At 49.1% G+C, this 18,272-nt stretch overlaps 2 protein-coding genes across 4 annotated transcripts; both read right to left on the reverse strand.

The window, feature by feature from the left end:
• Positions 1–9,295: 9,295 nt before the first annotated feature.
• Positions 9,296–17,436, reverse strand: LOC109762309 (altered inheritance rate of mitochondria protein 25-like). Of its 3 annotated transcripts, none has more exons than XM_073509625.1 (10): positions 17,358–17,436; positions 17,189–17,236; positions 17,029–17,073; positions 15,659–15,724; positions 15,514–15,570; positions 15,379–15,440; positions 15,143–15,263; positions 14,682–14,774; positions 14,483–14,595; positions 9,296–9,555 (listed from the first exon to the last, which is right to left on the reverse strand). In XM_073509625.1, coding segments are annotated over exons 1-10 (624 nt in total). In that variant the 5' UTR covers positions 17,376–17,436; the 3' UTR covers positions 9,296–9,554. The 3 variants fall into 3 exon arrangements, with proteins under 3 accessions (XP_073365726.1, XP_040257041.1, XP_045089744.1); XM_040401107.3 differs by lacking the exon at positions 9,296–9,555 and adding an exon at positions 13,875–14,318; XM_045233809.2 differs by lacking the exon at positions 9,296–9,555 and having other exon boundaries at positions 14,329–14,595.
• On the reverse strand, positions 9,590–11,495 carry LOC123497257 (F-box/LRR-repeat protein At4g14103-like). The gene has a single exon (XM_045233629.2). It carries the CDS (start codon positions 11,277–11,279, stop codon positions 10,458–10,460), a length of 822 nt encoding a protein of 273 aa, XP_045089564.2. The 5' UTR covers positions 11,280–11,495; the 3' UTR covers positions 9,590–10,457.
• Positions 17,437–18,272: the final 836 nt, after the last annotated feature.

Consider the following 18,272-nt stretch of genomic DNA (forward strand, 5'->3'; position numbering starts at 1 on the left):
AGAATATAGTGGAAGCTGCGCACGCATGCATAAGTCATCAATTACATTACTATAACCTGGATTAATAAGGGAAACCGAATATGCACAAGACAGTAACACTCACTTGAAGTTGTAAGGAAAGAGTATTATATCTTTGTTTTCATTTATTACCAACGATCGTAGCATGTTGGCCTCGATATTTTCGGCATGATATTTAACCTCAGTTGCATCTATGAGATTTGTGTTAATGAACCCAATATCACTGATTTGTCTTTTCTTCAATTCGGCGATCTTCAATCTGCATAATATAGTGAGGATAATTATAAATACATGCAATGAAAGAGCTGACCTATATAGAGAGACTTAATGACAGAAGTAGTACTACTTACAGACAGTAGCAAGTGACCGTTGATTTATCGAGGGCCTTTTGATTGAAAAACTGTAAGAACTCCTCAAATGGAACATTCAACAGTTCAATTCCAACGAGGTCATGCTCCGGTTTAACTCTCAGCGTCAAAGTATCCCTCCCCCCAGACTCTCTGCAGGTTTTCATGTACCAATCATGTAATCTTCGCATCATCGTTGTTAGAGATCTTTCATCTTTGACGAGAGGCTTCCCGTAATGGTATTTGTGTTCGTCCACCTCCAAGATATCATAATGTACATCGTCGGGCAGGTAATCTCCAAGATTGCTATAACCGGGCACCATCCTCGGATCATTAGCGACGATGTCGCTAGACACCTTGAGCGGGGGGGCACGATTGGTTCGCTTGTTCGCCGAGCTGGGCAATTTTTTTCCCAGCTCGTCGTTCTTTTAACCTTTGATCATTGACAGTACTTCCCGACTGCTCCGCTTCGGCAAATGTCTTTGCAATAATGCGCTCATAGTTGCCTTTCGGCGGAGACTTTGGTGGTTTTGTCAGGGCAGCCAGAGTGCGCTTCGCTTTCACCGGATCTACCTTCTCCTCCGGAGGTGGATGTTTATTTGCTTTCACCCCTTCAAAGAAGTTCGTCACTTCGGCTCGCACGATCTTCCTGGTTTCCTCCTCGGTCCTCTCGTATGGTAACTTCTCTAGAGTCTTCAGAGAAGGACCGAATCTGTATTGCCTCCCGCCTCTGGCTGTACTGCTAGACGCCGGCAGAGCAGACGGAGCGGCTGCGGCTATCTTCTTTCCTTGATTACGAGGCGGAGGAGAAGCACTACGACGCGCCGGAGCAGCCGGAGCGGCGGCGGGTCTCTTCCGCCCTTGCTGACAAGGCGGAGAAGGAGGAGGCTGGCTGCTCTAGCGCGCCGGCGCGGGCGGAGAAGGAGGCGGAGTGCCGCCACGCGCCAGAGAAGGAGGCCGAGTGCCCTGATCACTCGCCGGAGGAGGAGGCGGAGTGCTGCCACGCGCCGGAGAAGGAGGCTGAGTGCCCTGATCACTCGCCGGAGGAGGAGGCGGAGTGCCCTTACTCGCCGGAGGCGTCCAGTTCGGAAGGTTGATGAGCTCCTTCCGCCATAGGCATGGAGTCTTCAGAGCAGAACCCAGCCGAGTCTCCCCTTCACCGGTAGGGTGGTCAAGCCGGAGGTCCTCAAATCCCTCCGTTATTTCATCCACCATCACCCTAGCATATCCTTCTGGAATCGGCCGGCAGTGGTAGGTTGCGCCGGGTTCAGGAGGTAAAACAGAGCCAACAGCCGCCTTGACTTTGAAGTTCTGCCATTGCGTCATAAGGTGGCAATGTTGAGACTCCGTGATAGCATCCACGGGGTAGCTAGCAGGAGCCGTCAAGACATGCTCCGGCTGAAGCAGCTCGGTGGAAGCCACGCTCCTTCTCCGGTGAGATGGCGGGGTAGCTTCGGGGGTAGTTTCGGCATGTCGATTGCCGTCTCGTTCCTCTAGCGCTTGAACCCTTCCGTGCAGCTTCTGAATTTGGGTCTGCTCCACTTTTTTCCTCCTCTCCTGGCTTTTGTAACCGCCTACGTCTGGAAAACCAGCCTTCCACGGAACGGAGCCTGGCGTGCCTCGTGTCCGTCCAGGGTGCTCAGGATTCCCGAGGGCCATTGTGAGCTCGTCGTTCTCTCTATCTGGAACGAACGTCCCTTGCTGCGCTACATCGATATAGTGCTGAAGCCTCTTGACTGGTATTCTCAAAAGCTCGTCCGTCCAAACGCACCTCCCTGATACAGGGTCCAATTTTCCGCCAGCCCCGAAGAACCAAGTCCGGCAACGGTCTGGCCAGTTCATTGTCTCTAGTTCGATCCCTTTATCAAGCAGATCATTCTCAGCCTTGGCCCACTTAGGCCGGGCTTTGAGGTAGCCACCTGACCCCGTGCGATGGTGAAGCTTCTTCTTCGCAGCATTCTTCTTGTTTGTCCCTGACATCTTCTTACTCTTTTCCGATGTCTTGTGGGCCACAAATGCGGGCCAGTGATCTCTGATCTTCTCATACCGGCCGATGAATTCTGGTGTCTCTTCTTTGTCGACAAACATTTTCAGCTCATTCTTCCACCTCCTGAATAGGTCTGCCATCTTCTTAAGAGCATGAGACTTGATTAATTGCTCTTTAACTGGCTTCTCCGGATCCTCCTCTGGCGGTAGGGTGAAATTTGCCTTCAGCTCAGTCCAAAGATCATCTTTCTGCATATCATTGACATAAGACACCTCAGGGTCTTCCTTCTTAGGCTTATACCATTGGTGGATGCTGATCGGGATCTTGTCCCTAACAAGAACCCCGCACTGAGCAGCAAATGCTTCCTTTGTCCGGATGGGTTCAATCGGTTGGCCGTCGCGCGCGATTGCTCTGATCTCAAACCTTTCATCCGAGCGCAACTTTCTCTTCGGGCCTCGTCTCTTTACCGAAGTTGTGCTCGATCCAGAGGGCTAGAAAAAAGAAGAAAGACGAGAGTTAATTAATATGTGTACATACCAAAACAATGAATGCATCAATTAGCTAGTCAGCACAGGCTTAACTAATATATTTACCTGGCCGGACTCTGTTCGGTCACCGGACCCGTCACCACGGGCTCCTTCTTGCACCAGCATTGGGTCACCGGAGCGATCATAATCATGTCTTTCCTCCTCCACTCTTCGATCACCGTAGCCTGCTTCTTCACCCTGTTCTTCCAGACCATCATTGTCATTAAGATACGACAAGATATCACCTCCGGCTAAGATTATGTCCCCCAACGCCTCTTCTGCTTCCTCGTCTTGTCCGTGCTCCATTGTTTCTGCAAATATTACAACATGGCAATTATTACACAAACATGACAGCAGGTGGATATATTAGTGCAAACGTAGACCTAGCTTATTCCGGGTTTGGGGTGGCCTCGGCAACGCTTCAAGGGTAGGGGCGCGGCGGGAGGGGGTAGGAGACCGACATCGTTTTTTTCTAGGGTTTGGGTGTCCTCGAGAGTTTTAGTCGAGCGAGAGGGCCGGGGGGTGCTCCCGTGGTATAAGTTATCACGGTCGAAGTTATCCGGGAGGGGGTTATATCGACAACGACGACATACATACATGCGAAAATAATGTTATCGGGGAGGGGGTAGGTCGAACCCCCCCCCCCCCCGTGTTGAAGTTATCGGGACACGGGGTATATCGACAACGACATATCCGATAAAAAATAAGAAGACGAAGAAGAAATAAAAAGAGGAGAAGAAGATATTAATAGAGGAGAAGATTGAAGAAAAAAAGAAGAAATAAAAAGAGGAGAAGAAGAAAGGAATAGAGGAGAACATCGAAGAAAAAAAGAAGAAAAAAAAGAGGAGAAGAAGTTCTATTTTTTCTTCTTCTCCTCTATTCCTTTCTTCTTCTCCTCTTATTTTTCTTCTTTTTTCCTCTTCTTTTTTATTTCTCCTCTTCCTCTCCTTTCTTCCTCTTCTTATTTTCGTTTTTCCTCTCCTTCTTTTTCTTCTTCTTCCTTTCCTAGCTAGATATATAAAACTTTTCTAAAAATGTAACTTTTGCATATATAAAACTTTTCCATGGATCATCATTTCTCATATATATCCATCTATAGCCACATACATATATAAATGGAAAAAAATGCTATGAACAAAAATACATATATACTTGGTAAATATTCTATGAACATCGTTTCTCATATATATCAATGCATACATCCATGGATCATCATTGCTCATATATCCATAGTCATATATAAAAACTTTCTGTATATGAACAAAAAACTTTCTATGAACAAAGAAACATTTTTGACATATTTAGCCCATTCTAAATTTTCCTAACTCTTTTACAACCACAAAAATTAACATCATTAACTCTTTTACAACCACAAAAATCTAACCATCATTTTTGACATTTTTGACATATTTTTTACAAACTTTTCTAAAAATCTAACTTTTGCATATATGTATTTTTAAAACATCATTACAATTGAAAAAATACAAACATACATACAAAAAACATGTAAAAAATACATACATACATATATGAACATCCATAAAAAATACATATATCTAAAAAATACATCGGGGAAGGAGCGGCGCGCGGCGAGGGCGCGGGCGACGGCGACGACGGGCACGGGCGATGGCGACGGGCGAGGGCGCGGGGCAGGGGCGGCGCGTGTCGGGGCAGGGACGGGGCGCGGCGATGACGTCGGGCGAGGGCGCGGCGACGGCGACGGCGACGGCGGGGGCGGCGGGGGGCGTCGGGGCAGCCTGGCGGCGTCGATGTCGTCGAGGGGCAACTGCGAGATGAAGATGAAAATTTTCACAAGTGTTGGTTATATACCCAGAGCTTTGGTCCCGGTTCGTCGCACCAACTGGGACCAATGCCCCCTTTAGTCTCGGTTGGTGCCACCAACCGGGACCAAAGGTCTCTTTTCAGCAGCCCAAAGGGCGGGAAGCGGCGGCCTTTGGTCCCGGTTGGTGGCACCAATCGGGACTAAAGGGGGGCATTGGTTCCGGTTGGTGCCACGAACCGGGACCAAAGGTGTGCATTGGTCCCGGTTCGTGGCACCAACCGGGACCAATGTCCTGCGCCTGCCAAAGCCGCGGTGCGGTGGGATGTTTAGTCCCACCTCGCTAGCCGAGGAGCGGCATGACCTGTTTATAAGCCCTGCCCCGCCATCTCCATTGAACTCCTCTAAACTGCAGGCCTCTGGGCCTAATCTTGCACTGCTATGCCTGTGGGCCTGCTGGGCCTTCTGCGGGCCTGAATCCTGGCCCATGGATGGGTTTCTAGTCGTATTCAGGCCGTGGTGGCCCAGTAGGTGGCATTTTTTTATTTTTCCCAGTTTTTTGTTTTCTTTTTTGCTTTATTTATTTTATTTTGTTTCTACTTACAACAAAATACTTATTTATTTTATTTTATTTTGTTTCTAATTACTTATTTATTTTACTTTATGATAATTCTTTTTGCTATTAAAGTTTCTATCAAAAAAAGTTCTCTATGAAAATTCTTTTTGCTTTTAATGATTCTGAACAGAAAATACTTCGATAATTTTAGTTGCATCAATTTTATATGATTTTATTTTCAATAATACTAGAGGTTTCTTATAATGTTTTGAACAGAAAATACTTTGTTAATTTTAGTTTCATAAATTTTATTAAAGTTTATTTTATTTTGTTTCTACTTATATATTTTAATAAAGTTTATATTATTTTGTTTCTAATTACTTATTTATTTTATTTGTTATTTTTCATGCATTTACTAATTATTTTGAGCTATAAGACCCTAAAATTGAAAAGCATTTCAAATGAACTCTGAAAAGGTTGAAAGTTGGCATGGTATCATCATTTCATCCACATAGCATGTGCAAGAAAGTTGAGAGGGTTACGGCAAAAATTAGATGCACTTCGTGTACAAAATGGACAATGGTATCATACTCGTCTGTTACAAAGTTGGCATGGTATCATCATAATAGTTGCGGGAGAAAGTCTTCGCTTGTGTCATTTGCTTATTGCGCTGTAACCATGGATAATCTTCATCGTTTATCAGGATGCTTGGGTCAGCCTTGACTTTGAAGGGAGGAATTTCATGAAACTTTTCATAATCTTCACGCATGTCTGTCTTGCCCTCCACTCCCACAATGTCCCTTTTTCCTGAAAGAACTATGTGGTGCTTTGGCTCATCGTATGATGTATTCGCTTCCTTATCTTTTCTTTTTCTCGGTCTGGTAGACATGTCCTTCACATAGATAACCTGTGCCACATCATTGGCTAGGACGAACGGTTCGTCAGTGTACCCAAGATTGTTCAGATCCACTGTTGTCATTCCGTACTGTGGGTCTACCTGTACCCCGCCTCCTGACAGATTGACCCATTTGCACTTAAACAAAGGGACCTTAAAATCATGTCCGTAGTCAAGTTCCCATATGTCCATTATGTAACCATAATATGTGTCCTTTCCCCTCTCGGTTGCTGCATCAAAGCGGACACCGCTGTTTTGGTTGGTGCTCTTTTGATCTTGGGCGATCGTGTAAAATGTATTCCCATTTATCTCGTATCCTTTGTAAGTCAATACAGTCGAAGATGGTCCCCTGGACAACGAGTACAACTCATCACAAACAGTGGTGTCACCTCTGAGACGTGTTTCCAACCAACTGTTGAAAGTCCTGATGTGTTCACATGTAATCCAGTCGTCACACTGCTCCGGGTGTTTGGAGCGCAGACTGTTCTTGTGTTCATCGACATAAGGGGTCACCAAGGTAGAGTTCTGTAGAACTGTGTAGTGTGCTTGAGACCAAGAATGCCCGTCCCTGCATATTATTGAGTCCGCTCCTACGTGCCTTTTCCAGTCAGTCTTCCCTCATACCGCGATTTAGGGAGACCTATCTTCTTAAGGCCGGGAATGAAGTTAACACAAAACCCAATGACATCCTCTGTTTGATGGCCCATGGAGATGCTTCCTTCTGGCCTAGCGCAGTTACGGACATATTTCTTTAGGACTCCCATGAACCTCTCAAAGGGGAACATATTGTGTAGAAATACGGGCCCCAGAATGACAATTTCGTCGACTAGATGAACTAGGACGTGCGTCATGATATTGAAGAAGGATGGTGGGAACACCAGCTCGAAACTGACAAGACATTGCGCCACATCACTCCTTAGCCTTGGTATGATTTCTGGATCGATCACCTTCTGAGAGATTGCATTGAGGAATGCACATAGCTTCACAATGGCTAATCGGACGTTTTCCGGTAGAAGCCCCCTCAATGCAACCGGAAGCGGTTGCGTCATATTCACGTGGCAGTCATGAGACTTTAGGTTCTGGAACTTTTTCTCTGCCATATTTATTATTTCCTTCATATTCGACGAGAAGCCAGTCGGGACCTTCATACTGAGCAGGCATTCAAAGAAGATTTCTTTCTCTTCTTTCGTAAGGGCGTAGCTGGCAGGACCTTCATACTGCTTCGGAGGCATGCCGTCTTTTTCGTGCAAACGTTGCAGGTCCTCCCGTGCCTCAGGTGTATCTTTTGTCTTCCCATACACGCCCAAGAAGCCTAGCAGGTTCACGCAAAGGTTCTTCATCACGTGCATCACGTCGATTGAAGAGCGGGCCTCTAGGTCTTTCCAGTAGGGTAGGTCCCAAAATATAGATTTCTTCTTCCACATGGGTGCGTGTCCCTCAGCGTCATTCGGAACAGCTAGTCCGCCGGGACCCTTTCCAAAGATTACGTGTAAATCATTGACCATAGCAAGTACGTGATCACCGGTACGCATGGCGGGCTTCTTCCAGTGATCTGCCTCGCCTTTGAAATGCTTGCCTTTCTTTCGACATTGATGGTTGGTCGAAAGAAATCGACGATGGCCCAGGTACACATTCTTCCTGCATTTGTCCAGGTATATACTTTCAATGTCATCTAAACAGTGCGTGCATGCATGGTATCCCTTGTTTGTCTGTCCTGAAAGGTTACTGAGAGCGGGCCAATCGTTGATGGTTACAAACAGCAACGCGTGCAGGTTAAATTCCTCCTGTTTGTGCTCGTCCCACGTACGTACACCGTTTCCATTCCACAGCTGTAAAAGTTCTTCAACTAATGGCCTTAGGTACACATCAATGTCGTTGCCGGGTTGCTTAGGGCCTTGGATGAGAACTGGCATCATAATGAACTTCCGCTTCATGCACATCCAAGAAGGAAGGTTATATATACATAGAGTCACGGGCCAGGTGTTGTGATTGATGCTCTGCTCCCCGAAAGGATTAATGTCATCCGCGCTTAAACCAAACCATACGTTCCTTGGGTCAGCTGCAAACTCAGCCCAGTACTTTCTCTCGATTTTTCTCCACTGCGACCCGTCAGCGGGTGCTCTCAACTTCCCGTCTTTCTTACGGTCCTCACTGTGCCATCGCATCAACTTGGCATGCTCTTCGTTTCTGAACAGACGTTTCAACCATGGTATTATAGGAGCATACCACATCACCTTCGCAGGAACCCTCTTCCTGGGGGGCTCGCCGTCAACATCACCAGGGTCATCTCGTCTGATCCTATACCGCAATGCACCGCATACCGGGCATGCGTTCAGATCCTTGTACGCACCGCGGTAGAGGATGCAGTCATTAGGGCATGCATGTATCTTCTGCACCTTCAATCCTAGAGGGCATACGACCTTCTTTGTTGCGTATGTACTGTCGGGCAATTCGTTATCCTTTGGAGGCTTCTTCAATATTTTCAATAGCTTCTCAAATCCTTTGTCAGGCACAGCATTCTCTGCCTTCCACTGCAGCAATTCCAGTACGGTACCGATCTTTGTGTTGCCATCTTCGCAATTGGGTTACAACCCTTTTTTGTGATCCTCTAACATGCGATCGAACTTCAGCTTCTCCTTTTGACTTTCCCATTGCGTCCTTGTATCGACAATGACCCGGCGGAGATCATCATCATCGGGCACTGGTTCCTCTTGATCTTCAGCAGCTTCCCCCGTTGCAGCATCATTGGGCACATCGTCTGGTTCCTCTTGATCTTCAGCAGCTTCCTCCGTTGCAGCATCACCGTATTCAGGGGGCACATAGTTGTCATCGTCCTCTTCTTCTTCGCCGTCTTCCATCATAACGCCTATTTCTCCGTGCCTCGTCCAAACATTATAATGTGGCATGAAACCCTTGTAAAGCAGGTGGGTGTGAAGGATTTTCCGGTCAGAGTAAGACTTCGTATTCCCACATGTAGGGCATGGACAACACATAAAACCATTCTGCTTGTTTGCCTCAGCCACTTCGAGAAAATCATGCACGCCCTTAATGTACTCGGAGGTGTGTCTGTCACCGTACATCCATTGCCGGTTCATCTGCGTGCATTATATATAATTAAGTGTGTCAAAAACCATTACAGAACATCATGAATAGATAATTAAGTGACCAAATTAATAGAAGTTCATCATCACATTAAAACCAAAGTACATACATAATTCTCATCTAACAACATATAGCTCTCCAGAGCATCTAATTAATTAAACCATACATTGAAACTATGTAAAACATTTCAAAGCGAAAACAAATGCGATCATAATCGCAACCAAGGTAACAACTGATCCAACGGCATAATGATACCAAGCCTCGGTATGAATGGCATATTTTCTAATCTTTCTAATCTTCAAGCGCATTGCATCCATCTCGATCTTGTGATCATCGACGACATCTGCAACATGCAACTCCAATATTATATTCTCCTTCTCAATTTTTTTCCTTCAAGAAATTGTTTTCTTCTTCAACTAAACTTAACCTCTCGACAATAGGGTCCGTTGGAATTTCCGGTTCACATACCTCCTAGATAAATAAAATCTATGTCACGTTGGTCGGCATAATTTTCATAAACAATAAATGAACCAATAGTTATAAAGATAATATATACCACATCCGAATCATAGACAGGACGAGGGCCGACGGGGGCGGATACCAAAACCATCGCACTATATAATAAGAAGGATAATAAAAGTAACAAAATTAGACAAGTATCTATCTGAAGTAAGAATTTTTTTTCTTTCAGAAAGAAGATAAGAACAAGAGGCTCACCACGGTGGTGCTGGCGACGAGATCGGTGCGGGCGATCGACGGCGGTGAAGACGGGGACGGGACGTGACGGACCGCTAAACCTAGACAAATCTCGGGGAAAATGGAGCTCGGAGGTCGAGTTTCGAGAGGAGAAAGATTAACTAGTGTGGCTCAAACATTTCATCGAACACCTCATGTGCATAGGAGGTGAGCTAGAGCACCCAAATGCCCTCCCCTCGATGGCCAGAAAAAATAGAGCACTGTGGAGTGCTCTGCTGCGGCGATGGGGTATATATAGGCAGCTCATTTGTCCCGGTTCGTGGCTAGAACCGGTACTAAATCCGGGCCTTCTGTCCCGGTTCATGCCAAGAACCGAGACCAATGGTTGTGGGCCAGGAACGAGGCCCATTAGTCCCGGTTCGTGCCTCGAACCAGGACAAATGGTTCCATACGAACCGGGACCAATGCCCACGAGGCCCCGGCCGGCCCCCTGGGCTCATGAACCGGGACGAATGTCCCCATGGGTCCCGGTTCGTGACTGAACCGGGACTAATGGGCTTGCCATGCCCGAACGAAAGCCCTGTTTTCTACCAGTGCTCGCTTCAGGCGGTGAACAGCTTCCAGCGTTAGGTTGACGAGGCGGGGGCAGCCGGAGATCAGCCGCTGGATGCTTCTCCCACCATCGCTGTGGGGAGCCGTGATGCTCAGAGTCTCGTGGAGCGGCAGGTTGACGGCCGCCGGCAGCTTCAGCCGGCAATAGGCGACGCATAGAGTCCGTACGACCCTACAGGTGAAGAGCCTTTTTGGGAGGACGTATACCCACCGCCTCCTCAGCTTGGAGGACTCGTCCTCGTCGTCGGTGTTGTCGGTGCCGCTGTCCACGGCCTTGTCATCGCAGATCGGGGCGATCTTGAAGCACAGGTCGAGGTGGAGCTCCTGGTTGCCGTGCCGCAGCACGTAGGAGAGCCACTGGTCGACGTGGACGAAGTTCCAGTGGTGGCACCGGTTGAAGGCGAAGCGGAAGCTGCGCAGCGGCACGTGGTGCTCGGCGCTCCGGCGGCGACAGAGAAGCGTGGAGCAGACGTCGTCGAGGAGCGCCGCGCTGCAGCTCTTCTTCTCCTCCGCCTCGTGGTAGAAGGTGGTCCAGTCGGTGGCCCTGGCGCCCGGGCGCTCCCCGAAGGAGACGGCGTGGACGTTGCAGAAGACGTCGCGCCACCGCCGGGACAGCCCCGCTGCACGGCCGGCCTCCTTCTTCGGGAGGAAGGAGAGGACGTGGCCCAGCAGGGCGTCTGGGAGGTCGCTCAGGCGGTCTCTGCTCCCCGAAGACGTGCCCTTCCTTTTCTTTTGCGGCGACGGCGACGGCGAAGCCATGCCGATCTGATATATCCGGCAATTAAGCCGTCGATTTAGGAAAGGTGGCTACCGTTTGCAACGACTAAGGGTTTAAGTGGACCGAATCTCGTGACGTTACCGACTAATCATGCACCGTTCTTTCGGGTTAAGCTTGTTGGCAACCGACTAAAATCAGAGCCAGATTTATTGGCAACCGACTAATCACGCACCGTATTTGATGTTGCAAGATCAACACTACCTCCAACAAATCCTGGTTGCTTTAGCAAGAACATTCACATACGTTGAGATCAGCAGGGCTATCCATAATTCTACATCTGCCATGTACTCTAGAGAAAAGAACGGAACCGAAAACAAAGCATAAACTCCGTATATCATTTTGACACCTGATGATTGAAAGGGCCATAGATGTAGGGAAGCATTAACTGGAAGAGCATAGGCGGTTCCCCTGAATCTTGGGATCCGATGATCGTCGGCACAGAGATACTTTGCTCGAGAGAGAAGAAGCAGGACAAAGAGTGGTAGGAGCTAGGGCCCTACCAGATCTAGGGCGTAGATTGTAGGGGAAGGAGGGGAAGGACGAGGGCTCGTGCGCGGCGGCCGGCGGCGAGGCGCCGTCCTTGCGACGGAAGCAGCGGCGGAGAAGGCAGGAGGCGGCTAGGGTTTAGGTCTCCCGGCTCCCTAAGGGAAGCCGAGCAAATTATGATTGCTTCTTGCTTGATTAGATTGATACATCTCCTCTCCTTATATAGAGAGGTTTACTTGACTCCTAAGCAAACGATCCTAATACGATAAGATAATTGGGCTAAGCCCCTAATTAAGATACTTGGGCCATAACCCACTGGGCTAAGCCCCTATGCCGGTCATAACACTTCTCCCCGCCTGCACAAACAGCTCGTCCTCGAGCTGTAAGGTGGGGAAGCGCTTGCTGAACTCCTCGAGGTGATCAACCAGCGTCAAACACCTTCGCAACAGCTGGGGCGGCAAGGTCGGCGGCGACGCGTCCTCCGGAATGTAGCCTGCAACCTCTAGGTAGAAGAGTCGCGGGCAGGCGTGGCCGGGCGTGTAGGGCTCGTCGCAGTTGAAGCACAACCCTTGGCGGCGACGCTCGAGTAGCTCGGCCGAGGTGAGCCGGCGGAACGGGCGCGCCGCGGTCGCGGCGAGGGGTGCCGCGGAAGCCTGAACAAGCCGACACGTAGCGGGATCTGGCCAGGGTAGCGACCCAGTGGCCCGGGACAGTGACTCCTGCTGGACGGCCACCGCGCGGCGCTCGAACGCGCGGGCGTAGTACATGGCCATCTGGATATCCTGGGGTCCCTGAAGCTCCACGTCCACGCGGATGTGATCCGGAAGTCCACCGACAAAGAGGTCGGCCCGCTGCTGCGCCGTCACGCCCGACGCGTGGCATGCCAGGGCCTGGAAACGGTCGGCGAAGTCCTGAACCGTGGAGGTGAAGGGAAGGCGGCCTAGCTCCGCCAGGCGGCTCCCGCGGATCCGGGGCCCAAAACGAAGGAGGCAGAGCTCGCGGAAGCGCTCCCAAGGGGGCATGCTGCCATTGTCCTGCTCGAGGGCGTAGTACCAGGTCTGGGCTGCATCGCGTAGGTGGTAGGATGCCAGCCAAGTGCGCTGCGACGCGAACGTGCGCTGTCCACGGAAAAACTGCTCACACTGGTTGAGCCAGTTAAGCGGGTCCTCCGTGCCGTCATAAGTGGCGAAGTCGATCTTGGCGAACAGTGGCGGCGTCTGGGTCGGCGCGCCATGGCCGACCGGCTCGGCGGTGCGGAGCAGTGATGATGACGGCGCCCGGTCAACGGTGTGGAGACCGTCATAGGGCCCCGCGGAGCCGGACGAGGCCCCAGACTGCAGCGTGGGTACCGGTGGGTTCCCGGCCTCCGTGTAAACTGGCGGTGGCGACGTCCCGGTTAGCCAGGCCGGGATCTGGGACGGTGACGGCGGAAACCGGACCTGCTGGATCGGGAGGTCTCCTGGTGTGGACTGGCCCAGTCCGGAGCTGGGCGGCGGCGGTGGGAGCTGGACCGGCGCGGGCGGCGCGGCTGGGGCTGGCGCGGGCCAGTGCGGCCACTGCGGCGCTGGGGCGGGTGCGGAAGGCGCGGATGGCGCCGCGAGAACCGGCACGGGCCACTGCGGCCAGGACGGCACTGGGGCGGGCGGCGGCTGGAACGACGGATGGGCCCCGGCGATCGTCGCGGGTACCGAGGACCAGGGCAGGTGCAGCAGCGGCGGAGGCGGCCCGCTGGGGTGCCTTGCCTGGAACGGCGGCAGCGGTGGCCCGCCCATTGCAGGCGCGCCCTGGGACGGCCACGGCAGCGCGGGGTGGCCGTAGGCGGCGGTAGTCGCAGCCGGCGGAGGTGCGGGCGGCCCGGCCAGGTACCGATGGATACCCTGGACGGCCGTCACAAGATCCCGTAAAATGCTGGTGACTTCTTCCGGCATGAAAACGGCGGTTGTCGACGCAGCGGAGGTGACCGGGGCCGGCGGCGTTGGGGACCCGGCAATGGTCATCGGGGCGGTGGTGATGATGGGCAGCGGCGGCGTGGGTGTTGATGACAACATGATCGAACCCGAGTCTCTGGATACCAAATTTGTAGGAGCTAGGGCCCTACCGGATCTAGGGTGTAGGTTGTAGGGGAAGGAGGGGGAAGGACGAGGGCTGGTGCGCGGCGGCCAGCGACGTGGCGCCGTCCTTGTGACGGAAGCAGCGGCGGCGAAGGCAGGAGGCGGCTAGGGTTTAGGTCTCTCGGCTCCCTAAGGGAAGCCGAGCAAATTATGATTGCTTCTTGCTTGATTAGATTGATACATCTCCTCTCCTTATATAGAGGTTTACTTGACTCCTAAGCAAACCATCCTAATACGATAAGATAATTGGGCTAAGCCCCTAATTAAGATACTTGGGCCATAACCCACTGGGCTAAGCGCTATGCCGGTCATAACAAAGAGGAATTGTGCTAAAGACGATCGAATGGGGGACTGCCATTTCTAGGCCTGCCCCAACAGCAGTGTTTTCTGCAATTCCGTCAGGCGCCTAAAAGACGAAGAACCCTGAAAGAAACAAGCACTTGAGTTCACTCTATAGCAACAGGAGGTGAACACCTGCATTACATGCATATCCGCAATCCGTAGGACATAACTTTGACTTAAGCAATCATTTCTCGAAACAAATTAGTTGGCTAAGCAATCCTGAAACTAGGGGAGCACACACATACCAGCCCAATCGTCTCCTGGAGAAGCAGTCATGGTCCAGAGACACTGCAAGAGCAAGAGCAACAGCCCTCTCGGGTAAATCCAGCGGGAGAAACACGCGAAGATCGTTGTCCATCTGGAAGCACCAACGAAATTTGAGTTTCAAATCAGCTTAACAATCAGGCAGAATCTTTTAAACTCTCATCAAGGGAGAACACTTACATCTTTAGCGAAACAAAAAACTTTATCAGTGCCTTTTCCAGCATCACCAAACCGAACTTCATACTGGGAAGCATTCGTGAAGTGCTGCATGCACTGAGCATGAAACCAAAGTTATGCTCATCAGTCCTTACTCACTAGTACTCGCAATCCATTCTTTCTACATTGATAATAGCTTAACAAACAGAAAAAAATAGCAAAAGATATGGGATGCAAAAATCTTGCGCTCAGTTTGTATCACAAGCACAAAGTTCCCAGCCAAAGTGGACTCATCCTAAACCAAAATCGTATCATTCTCAAGTGGATGTGCATGTGACATATCCCCGCGCGCAGAAGCAGTGTCAAGCAATAACATCATCGCGCGTATATGCACGGGTCACATCACAGCATGGGGTATCCTCTAAATATCATAAATATTGTAAACTGCATATTAGTATTTGGTTGTCCAGTCAAAAGGACATTACCTCCCAACCAACTCCCCTAACCTTGCGGTCAATTATGGCTACTAAATTATCATCCTCATCAAACAGGGCAAAGGACCAGCTCCAAAATCCAGGATTCTCCACCACAGCAAACTGCTTATTCCTGATGAACAGAAATGTTAGCAAATTAAAATGTCAGTCAGTATAGCAAGACTAGCGGCTACAAAAAAACCAAGAAAATTGACTAAATCAGAGTTAAGGGAAGAAGATCATGTTACCCTAAGTACAAGTCATAATTTCTACGCCAAAGATGCCAACGACTGTGGACTACACCTACCTCCTGGCCAAAGAGAAATCATAATCACAACCATTGCTGTATATTCATAACAATCAAGTAACAAATATCTCTGTACCTTGCCATCCACTTCTGCATAAATGGAGCTGTTGATCCACCTAAAAGGCCGGCGAACCTAAATCCAACAATTTTTTTTTAACTTAATCTAATGTATATTGAGCATATTCACAATGGTACAAAGCAATGGGTTACTGAGATCTTACCGTGAATATCTCATTACCCTTGGCATCAGTAAATTCTGCAACGAATGGTCGCCTTGTCCAAAGTAGCTGAAACATCAGCAAAAAGTATCTGGTAGTCAATTATATTACAAGGCAGTCATTTACATCAAGAGAACAATGAATAAATAAATACGAAAGATAATAAAATACATCCCCACTCAGGAAAAGAAGATAACAAAGACCTTTGCTCATGAGGTTTCATATTTTTCCTTGAGAAGGAATAGTACTAATTTCATGATTGTGTACAGTTATTTTTTTCGTGTTTGGATCACCAAAATATTTTAGGCGCCACTAGCTAGCAAGTGTCACAATCCTTCCACTTTCTCATGTTTGGCACAACTAGTTGCTCGCTCACTGTGAGTCTGTGATACATATAACATGTGACTTCACATTTGAGAGGTGCTAAAACTAGTCGGTGATTTAACTCGCTAGTAGTACTGGTAGCATGCCAAAAGTTTCCTTGAGAAGAGGGAAGTGAGAACATATGCAAGAACTAGATACATGGGCAGTTGTGGCCAAATTGCTTAACTCATGGTGACTATTTTTTATGGACTTCAGCCAAAAAAACTTGATCATGAGGTTTTCTAGTACTGGTGGGAGTAAGTTAGATTCTCTAACCTTTATGCCATACCACAGTTAGTACCACGTGGATGGAACGCATCGTACATATCAAATTCTGCATGAGAACTAATAATTTTTCTATTGAACAAACCTCCATTGAATCGAAACAGAAACAGAGTACAATAATATAGTCATTTCAAAGCATCCCAATAACTAGTCAATATGGTAACATACTTATTCCCCACCAACACCCGTCCAGCCCAACAAAAAATAATGTAATGGTCCTCTAGTGAAGAAAAAAGTTCAGTTATCTGTCGAACTGATCAAACATATGAGCAGTACACATGATGCATGGTCCCATGATGATGATTATATGGAGAAAAGCAATGCAGGAAGTATATGAACTAGTAAAATAAATTGTCTCATACTCCCTCCGTTCCAAAATATTTGTCTTTCTAGAGATTTAAACAAATGACTACATACGGAGTAGAATAAGTGAATCTACACTGTAAAATATGTCTATGTACATCCGTATATGGTAGTCCATTTAAAATCTCTAAAAAGACAAATATTTAGGAACGGAGGAAATACAACAGAATGCAGCAGTCAGCAGCATAACTAAAACTGAGAAGTCCAACTATTATGACACAACTAATTTGGTATTTGGAGCAGTGCATTATATGTAAAAGATATCATGTGACCACCAAAATTTCTGATCTCAGAACAAAATCTTCAAAATCAGTATGATGCGATACAAATATAGTTAGAACCAACTGAATGCACAAACGTACCTGCCTAAGGATGACGTTGCTTTTCTCTCGAATTAAACCCACAGGCTGGCATTGGAAGAACAAACAAGTCAACCGTTACGACCTAGAAAACAGGGCAAAAATTGTACAGGATAGTACATGAATGGAACCTCTAGTGCGGTCTGGAAAGAGAGACACTCACAGTTTTTCTCCGAGGAGTGCGTGGATCCTTTATGATGTATCTAGTCTCCTGGGGTTCAAATGACAATAGTGATAACCGAGTAAGTTGACTGAGAGAAGAAAAATACAGGGAGCAGGACATGGGAAATTCTCTTGGACTATGCAGCTGAAGTGGGTTACAGATACATCACCTGCGCATACGCAAACATGATACTTGCCCATTCTACTTTCCTGGTAATGATGAGTCTGGCCCTTGAGAGCAGAGGCTTCAGTTTGGCCTATAAATGGACACAGAGAAGCAATCTCGATCATTCCAACAGCTATGTATGTACAGATTGTGACATTGATACAGTGAAACAGCTAGAACACTACAGCAGGATGAAGCACCAACTATCAAGTAGACCTTTTAACTGATTGGCCAGTATCCTACTATTATCCCCACGAAAATGGTGTACATTTTACACTGTCTTCAGCATTTTCCCCACCAAAAATGTTGTACATTTTACATTCTCTTCAGCATTTCCCCCACCAAAATCGTTGTGCAACATGGTCTTACCACCATTTCCAAGCAAAGGTCTCGATTCCTCCAACTCATCAAGTACTCTCTTTGATAGACTAGTTGCAACAATTAGACAGTGTCAGACCGAACAGGACATAGAAAGTTGCGGTGAGAAACTGAGAATCCGCTTGCCTGTACGCGCGCGGGGTCGAGGTCTTGATGCTGGCAGATCCCCGATGGCGCGCCCTCCTCGCCGGCCGTTCCCCCGCCGCTCTCCAGCGCCGGCGCCTTGGAGCTGACGAACGAGGGAGCGGCGTCGCCGGGCGAGACCTTGCCGTCGCCCTCGGCCGCGCGCCTCCCCGGCCTCTTCGCGGCGCCCCGCTGCTTCTTCGGCTCTGCGTGCCACAGCCCCCGCAGCCACGCCCACGGCCACGGCTGGGGCGCCGCGGGCCTACGTCCGCGGCGGGCGCCGCCGGCGCTCGCGAACCCACGGCGGGCGGTGGTCCTCGCCGAGACCCTCCCGGCCGCGGCCGCGGCTACGCGGTTCCAGCTCATCGGAGAGGGAGGGGACGTGGGGAGAAGCGCGGAGGTGGTCGAGCTCACCGGC

The sequence above is a fragment of the Aegilops tauschii genome, chromosome 2, assembly GCF_002575655.3.
Source record: "Aegilops tauschii subsp. strangulata cultivar AL8/78 chromosome 2, Aet v6.0, whole genome shotgun sequence".
NCBI classification, from domain to species: Eukaryota; Viridiplantae; Streptophyta; class Magnoliopsida; order Poales; family Poaceae; genus Aegilops; species Aegilops tauschii.